This window comes from Echinops telfairi, unplaced genomic scaffold (genome assembly GCF_000313985.2).
Source record: "Echinops telfairi isolate 266 unplaced genomic scaffold, ASM31398v2 ScPeMD7_443;HRSCAF=831, whole genome shotgun sequence".
Classification (NCBI taxonomy): domain Eukaryota; kingdom Metazoa; phylum Chordata; class Mammalia; order Afrosoricida; family Tenrecidae; genus Echinops; species Echinops telfairi.
In genome coordinates this window covers 29,814,242-29,822,631 of record NW_022104341.1, presented here as the reverse complement: position 1 = coordinate 29,822,631, position 8,390 = coordinate 29,814,242, and the positions used below count along the sequence as shown (strand labels likewise).

General features: G+C 42.9%; 1 protein-coding gene and 1 pseudogene across 1 annotated transcript in view; one reads left to right on the top strand and one right to left on the bottom strand.

Moving 5' to 3' along the window:
• Window positions 1–4,344: 4,344 nt before the first annotated feature.
• On the bottom strand, window positions 4,345–4,969 carry LOC101661782 (annotated as a pseudogene).
• A 2,432-nt stretch (window positions 4,970–7,401) lies between these two features.
• Window positions 7,402–8,390, top strand: part of LRRC8C (leucine rich repeat containing 8 VRAC subunit C) — a 51,257-nt gene continuing 50,268 nt past the window's right edge. Inside the window, exon 1 of the mRNA XM_004699272.3 lies at window positions 7,402–7,539. Coding sequence (XP_004699329.1) covers window positions 7,402–7,539 — 138 coding nt within the window. The remainder of the gene's footprint in view (window positions 7,540–8,390) is intronic.

The following is an 8,390-nucleotide window of genomic DNA, read 5'->3' as shown; positions in this document are numbered from 1 at the left end:
TAGAGAAGCTGAGTTACATCAATTCCATCATTATACTTTTTTTCTCTTTTGAAACTGTGAATAATAATATTTTTGTCTAGAAGAATGACCCATTTAGGTCACAAATAAAATATATTGTGTGGGTTTTGAATAATGTCTTTAAGAATCAAATTTATTCTTTTAACATTCTTTGAAATTTATTATAAAGCTATTTAAAAATTTCAAATTATAGAATTATTAAAATTACTTTTTAACATTGTTAAAGATGTTTCTTCTTTTAAAGTTATTAATCACTTGTGTTTGAAATTAATAAATAAATCAAGAAGATAAACTATATCAGTGGTAAACCATACCTTTTACAGATATTTTTTATTTTATTAAAATATTATATTTTAATACTGGGACAGATTGACATGTAAGTATAATTTCCTTTTAAAGTTCAATATAATTAAAACAAATTCATTATTATATTATTTGTACTGTAGTGTTTTACCGTAATAATGAAATTGGTTTTTTTTAACATGCAAATCAAAGAAAGTATTTAGCGTTTTAAAAAAAGTGCACTAAGGACCTATTCTAAGCTATTTTGCTCTGTTCTGGAAAATACAGACGTAAACTGCCGTCAGTGAAATGGAAAGAACGCTTCCTTGAATACACCGTTGTTAGAGAAAGCAATAACCACATTTACATAGAAAAGCATTTGCAATTCATGCTTTTGTGGGAGTTTCTCGAAAGACTGTCCTTGCAGGCATGTACTGGTTGTGGGGGAGCTCAGGCGCCTTGTCTGTTTTCTTTACGGCCATTGCCCCAGTGCCTAGCACAGTGCCTGACATCAAGTGGAGCAACAGTGTGAGCGAATGAAAGTGGTCCGTGCCTACAAGAGACAAACTCAGCTGCCGATACAGCATCTCACAATGTTAGGGAAGCCAAAGGCCTCGCTCTGTGATAATGGTACCTGTGGAACAGCCACACAGACCTGGATATGTGTGGTCTCCAGTAATGGTGAGGAAAATGACTTGAAAGACGGGCAGTAAGAAGAGGAAGAGGGAGTAGACTGTTTCTGCGGAAGAGGGAAGATAACATGTCGAAAGTGTGGAAGACAAGGTCTCTTCCTCGTCAAACGAGGGGCATGCAGGGAATGATTACGTGTAGAAGAAATTACTTAAACTGTTTGGTCCTCAGCTGAATTCTCTACAGCAAAGAGCTCTACAATTCAAGATGACTGAGCTCCTTGTCCTCATTAAACTGAAGACACATTTACTTACTTATTAAGCAAATACTGAGTGCCTGCTAAATGCCATCGTTTTCTAAATCCTTGTAACATACTAGTGAGCAGAACAGGACTACAAAGACCGCCTGCCTTCCTGAAATGAGCATGCCGGACGGAAGAGAGATAATTCACTAGCATCGGAAAGCTAATTAATGCAGATACAGTAAGGTTAAAGTTTAACGTGATTGGTTTTCCCTTTTGACCCACTTTTAATTTGTTCTGGTTTTTATTATTTTCTGCTTTCTTTTAGAGCAGCAGTTCTCAACCGGTGGGTCGCAACCCCTTTGGGGGTCAAACGACCTTTTCACAGGGGTCGCCTAAGTCCATCAGAAAACACATAAATATTTCACAATAAATAATTACATATTGTTTTGTGATTAATCACTATACTTTAATGTTTAATTATTCAATTTGTAACAATGAAAATACATCTAGCATATCAGATATTTACATGATGATTCATAACAGTAGTAAAATGATACTTATGAAGTAGCAACGAAAATAATTTTATGGTTGGGGGGTCACCACAACATGAGGAACTGTATTAAAGGGTCATGGCATGAGGAAGGTTGAGAACCACTGTTTTAGATGGAGGTTGTCTGCTTGCTTTGTATGAGTTTCTTTACATGAAATCTAGAACAAGCAAATCTATCGAGACAGAGAGGCAGGAACTAGAATAATAATTTCTTTGGGTTATAGCCAGGGAAATTTGGGGCGAAATGAGGATGTAATAATGAGTATAAGAATGAAGAAAATGTTTTAAAACTGATTGTGGTTATGATTACAAAACTCTTTTTAATACCTTTAAACCATGGTGAGTGAATTATATTTCCATAAAACTGTTTATAAAAAAGCAAGATAATAAATAAAGGATGTTTGGTAAATATATTATGAGAAACATGGGTGACTCCAGGATGGCTTTGTTAAGGGATAAGGGAGAGCTTCAAGTGGAGCACAGCTTTGCGGGGGGTGGGGGGGCTGGTAAACCAGGACAGGGAACGAGGATGAGAATTTGTTTGGGACTTACTAAGTTTGATGGGTCTAGTGCACTATCCAAGTTAGATGCCAAGGAGGAGTTGGATCCACGAGTCTGGGTGGAGAAATCCCTCTGAGGACTGCTCAGTGTGTTAGCGTTGAGATTGTTAGCTTCCAGCACTTCGGCCCCCTCCCCTGGGTGACTCCATGCACATTAGAACAGAACTCAGACCAGTCCTGAGTTTTGGTTGCAGGTTGGTTGTATTGGCTTGGTGTTTGCATTGGCTGGTTTTCTTCAGAAATAAATCTCCAGGCCTCTCTAGATCCAAATCAGTATCAGGCTGGTATTTAGGCACATGAATTCATAGCAGCACTCAGCCTCCACTGACATACAGGTGGTGTCTGCACATGTGTCTTGGTCAGAACCAAGCCCTGGTCTGTGATATGGAAGATGAGGATCCTGCACTCGATTTTACCGCTCTAGTTGCTAGGCTTAAAATACCACCTACATTCTGAGGCACTGGTGAAAGGTATGTAAAGTCTAGAAGCTAGATGGGCCACCAGGGGAGTGAATGAGGTAGGGGAGTGAATGAGGTAGGGGAGTGAATGAGGTAGGGGAGAGAACTGAACTGAAGTCAGAGCCATGGAACACTCCAAAATTAAATGTTAGGGAGAAGAGGAGGAAACAGTTACAGATTGCGTTAGTCTGGGTAAACTAGGGAAACAAATCCACAGAAACTCATATATGTGTAAGAGAGAGTTTTATATTAACTGTAAGTGTACATTAAGGAAGCATCCCAACCCAGTGCTGTCCAAGCCCATAAGTTAAGGTGACCAGATGTCCCGCTTTTGGCGTTTTTTAAAAGTCCCGAATTTTGGAAAGAATGCACGACAAGCTAGGGAACAGTCTATTTGGTCCATATAGACCAAATTTTTTATCAAGAACACCCCACCCCCACCCCCCAGTCAATGGTGGCCCGCTTTAAATCTGGTCACCTTACCACAAGTCCAACCTTAGCCTATATGTCCGACACCAATCCACAAAGTCCTTCATCTCACAAAACACAGACTGATGCTGATTACAGGAGGAAAGTTGAATCAGTAAGCATGTAAGCATCTCAGCACTGGCAGGGGTCTCCACGTGGCTGCTCCAGCACCCAGGGCTGCATCTCATCTGCGTAGGTCCATGTGGCTTCTCTTCAGGGATGTCTTACAGGAAGGGAGCCTGGCAAGCTGAAGCAGGGAACTGGCTAAGGCAGCGGCACCCTGGTCCGACCATTCGAGAGTATAAGAGATCTGAGAACTAGAAATGCTAGGCTCACAGTCATATCTTTCCGCCCTTCAATTAATCACACGTGTTTATGGGCCAGGTTAGCACAATAAACCTTAACTATCTCAAAGATGAAGAAAGAGTATCGTGTCAGACAGTGGCATCCTGGAAGCCGAGTGTCGAATAATAAGTTAATTAAGTAAATGCTGGTAATAGGTTAAATAAGATAATGTCAGGATACTGTCTTTAGCAGCATTTGTGAACAAGAGGGGGTTTTCCCTGGAAAAATTAATATTTCATGATTCAGGATTTATTCATATATTTTTATAAGGAATCAGTCCTTGTTTCCTTGACTATTTATGATTGAGCATTAGGCATGGCCCCTGGAGAGCAATCGGGTTCAAATCAAAGCAGAGTGAGTGTGGTATTCTTACAGATCCAACTGTTGGGTGCTGTCTGGACCATTCCCACCCCTGGCAGCCCATGTGCCTGAATAAAACTGCCCTATAGGTTTTTCTTGACCGTGATTTTTATAGGCACTCATTATTAAAAGTTATAGGTTAATAAATAGAGTAGAATTTATTGTGGTTAATTACTTCTAGATAAGAAAGCAATAAAATTCTGCTGCAGTGAAATGGGAGTAGAAAGAAGAGCCTTATAAGTGAAAGAAATAAGAAACGATTTTCCCCTGAGTTTAGGAATATTCTTTATCGAACAGTGATAGTACATGATGTCATTGACATCAAGGATTGTGTGGAACATGGAGCTATCAAATGATTGGGGTAGTGTTTGTTTTTCAGGGGCAGGCCAACAAGGCTTGCTTTTATTGAGTGACTGATCAATAGAACTGTCAAGGGCACGGTGTACAGAGAAGAGAGGGGTGTTTATATTTCTCGGCCTCTTCCTCCTTGGACAGCGTCTTGATGAGCTCTTCTTTCTTGGCCTGGAGTCGCTCCTCTTGCGCTTGCGTGCTTCCTTGGTCTTAGACCTGCGCGCCTCAGCCTGGTCAGCCAGGAGCTTCTTGCGAGCCGGTCTGCCTTCAGCTTGTGGATGTTCCATGAGAATCCGCTGGTTCTTAAACACGTTCCCTCTCCCCTTCGGGGACAAGCTGTGATACCTATGGCGGTCAATCTTCTTTGACTCCCGGTATCTCCTGAGCAGCTGGCGGCACAGAATCCTCATCCTCCTCATCCACCTGACCTTCTCCGGCATGCGAGCATTGGCAGGACGCTTTCACTTACCTATGCCCATATGCCTGCCCTTCCGGCGGGCTAGGGTGTTTTTGCCGCACCGGGCCCGAGAATGGGCGGTCACAGACTTGCGGATGATAAGGCCCTCTTTGATCAGTTTCCGGGTTGGCTGCCGGGAGTTGGCATTGGCCATTTCATTGGTCTTGTTGGGGTCCTACCAGACTTTCTTCTTCCCCAGCGGAGGACGCTGGAGGCGAGCCTCTTCTGAAGCCTGAGCATACTCATGGCTGCGGCCGCAGCGCCGAAGGAAAGGCTGGGGTAGTATTTTTCAATGGACATGCATATGTGTTTCTGCAAAAATAAAAAGCAGATCTCATGATGCAAAAGCTTGTATTATTTCAATGAAGATATCAAAATCTTTTATTTCTGTTTGAAATGCCCCATTTCCAAAGATATTTCTAACTGGGTAAACTAAAATCTTATGTATTAAGATGGAAATTATAAGTGGAAGGAATATAATGATAATCACTTACATTTCTGAAATAGAAAATTTAAGGTAGAAATAAAATTATACTGGTTAATTTTTAGGGAAGTAAAGCCAAAACAGAAATCCAGTAGTTTTTTTGTAAGTGCCTCCACTAACTTGAAATAATTCTTGAAATTGTCACAAATCACTTGGAAACTAGAGGGGTAATGAAGCGACATTAAGTGTGCTTGTTATTATAATGCGTGACCCATTGGAGGCGCTGATGTGTGAAAGAACACACGTTTTCCAAGTGAACGAGCACCAAGCTCATCCACCCCCATTTAGTTTTGTAATTTTTAAAATCAGGTCACCGCTCTCTCAATGTTCTTTATTTGCTGGTTTGTTTTGTAGGATAGTCATAAAAAAAATTAGGGAAGAATGTTATACTGGACAGGAACTTAGAGCCATAGGTATTATTAGAATGATAGTACGTGTGTACTAAACCACTGAATACATCTACATTTGGTATGTGTAGCCATGCGCTTTCATGGGCGTGTTCGCATGCCCACCCGGCCTCTACTAGTGCATCTATACCATTCAGAGTAACCCTGCCGGGCAGAGGAGCTTCCCCAGAGGGCGTCCAAGGCCATTTTTGTGCACTTTTTCTCTGTAGTGAATTCAGATCCTTCGTATGTATTTAAAAGATACATTTTGCTGTTCTTCAGGTAAAAGTGTATGTAGTGGGCTAGGGTCCCTCCCAGCGCTGGGTATACAGCTTGTGTCACGCCGTTGCTTGTCATCTTCAGAGCGTGTCCAAATGGTCGTTCTTGCTATTGTCCGTTCTGTTCCCTCTGATCGGGCCTCCCTTCTCGTTCTTCCCTTCTCATCCTTGCTTTTGGGCACTTTGACTCTCTGGTCGCATAGAGTGAATTGCTTAAAGGGGCACATTACTCGTGGGTGATCCTGCTTATTTTATACTCTAGTGTGTGACCTAGAGATAAAGGAGATGTGTCTCTACCTGTGTGACTCTCCAAGGTTTGGAGGGTCGGGCCCAAGCTCACTGCCATAGCGTCAGTGCAGACTCACTGTGACCCTATGGGACAGGTAGTTGGCGCCACTGCAACGCTGAGTAGAAAGCTCCATCTTTCTTCCTCGGAGCAGCTGGTGGTTCTGAACTGCTCACTTTGCAGTTAGCAGCCCAATGTGTAACCACTCCGCCACCAGAGCTCCTTCCGGAGAGACTAGGCCCCGAGAAAAAGACATCGTTCTCGGGAAAGTAGGTGGTCAGCGAGAAAGATGACGCTGAAGGAGACGGATGGACACAGTGACCGCAACCAGGGACTCGGACATCACGGCTGCGAGGCGGGCGCAGGACCGGGCCGTGTTTCGCTCTGCTGTGCCGGGGACACTGGGTTGAGACGGACGCCGGTCCGCCTCGGCGCAGTGGCAGTGGGTTCTTTTGCGGATACGCACAGGAAAGCATACAAACGAATTCAGTCATTTCTACAACATGATTACACTCAGGTTGTGCAGTGTTCTCACCTTCCTTTTCTGAACTCCCCCTCCCCTTAACATAGATGCATGGCTCCTTCCGGTTCCTGTCCAGTTTGTGTTTGCCGTCACGTTGATCCCTGTAGTCCCTTAAAGAGACTCGTGCTCCCGCCAGACCATGTTCACTAGTTAGGCTAAGCTGTTAATTAGTGTTACGAAGACTTCAAGGATAGTTTTGGATTCAGTTTAAAGATTTTCTCTAGAATGCCTAGAGTCCATGGGAAGTTGAAATTCTATTCTGCATCTTCACCCTTTTGATGTGAATTTTAGGACTCTACAGCATGTTTATTAAAATATTCAGCAGCCAGTTACCACCCAGCTCCTCTATCACATGGCAAACTAGGCGGTTGTTTAGAGAGAGGCCGCCGGCCACACCTCTATTTTCTTCACCCCTCCCTCCACTGCTGCAGGTGAACAGAGACCACCCATTTATCCCTTGGCTGACCAACCACACGCTTTTAGTACCCCATGTACCACACAGCACACTATACTATTCCTCCCCATCACCTCCTCTATTGGATTGTTGTACTCACTAATATGTGTTTATATTACTTGTGCCTTAGTCCTTAATTTCATTTCTACAGATTCCGCTTCTGAAACGAAGTAAGTCTTCAAACATGGGTAGGAATGCAATATGTGGTGTATGAGTCAGCAATTATTTATAAATTAATTCACCAGTAATATCTTCTTTGCCAGAACCATGATTCCAGTGACAGAGTTCCGGCAGTTCTCTGAGCAGCAGCCTGCCTTCCGGGTGCTGAAGCCATGGTGGGATGTGTTTACCGATTACCTCTCAGTGGCCATGCTGATGATCGGAGTATTCGGGTGCACGTTACAGGTGGGTGCTCAGGCCTGTGGCAAAACAGGAGTCAATCTAAAATCCTAGTCAATGGAACCTCTGAAAAGGGCATAGCTGTCAGATGTTTGCCCTTGGAAATACTGGTTGCTGTTCTCTGCTTGCGTGTTGTAATCCTGGCATATGGTGTTTTAATCATGGCACGGAGCCAGACACGTATTGACTGAGCTTTCTTCATAAGGTAAATAATGTACTTGTAGGATTTCAGTGGGCCCCAAAGTAGTGGACTATTGTCAAGGGATGCTTCACAATACAGTAAGTAGACTGTTGGTGTAGTGGTTACAAGTGGAGTTGCAGTCCACAAGGTTAGCAGTTCTGTATCACCAGCAGCTCTGTGGGAGAAAGCTGGGACTATCTACTCCCCTAAAGAGTTACAATCTCAGAAACTCACAGGGGCAGCTCTACCCAGTTCCATAGGGTTGCCAGGAGTCAGCATTGACTCTGTGGCAATGAGTTTGGTTTGGGGTTTGGCATCTTTCAAAGTGAACTTTACAAAGAAACCCAGCATGAATACTTATACCCATTGCCCTTCGTTTGATTCCAACTCATAGAGACACTAATGGACAGAGGAGAACTGCCCCTCGTGTGCACCAGGCTTTGTCTTTAAGGAAGCAGACTGCCACATCTGCTGAATACTGTATCACAGCACCACCAGCACTCCCTAAGTATATCCACAGCACATGTTATATTGCATGAATCAATATAGCTGCCCCAGTGAGATTTTCAGGAAGAGTAACTATTTTGATGTTCACTTATGAATGAAAAAATAACCTAATAAAAATCACTATTCTATATCAATGCTATGTATTCATGTATGGAATACCTATATTTTC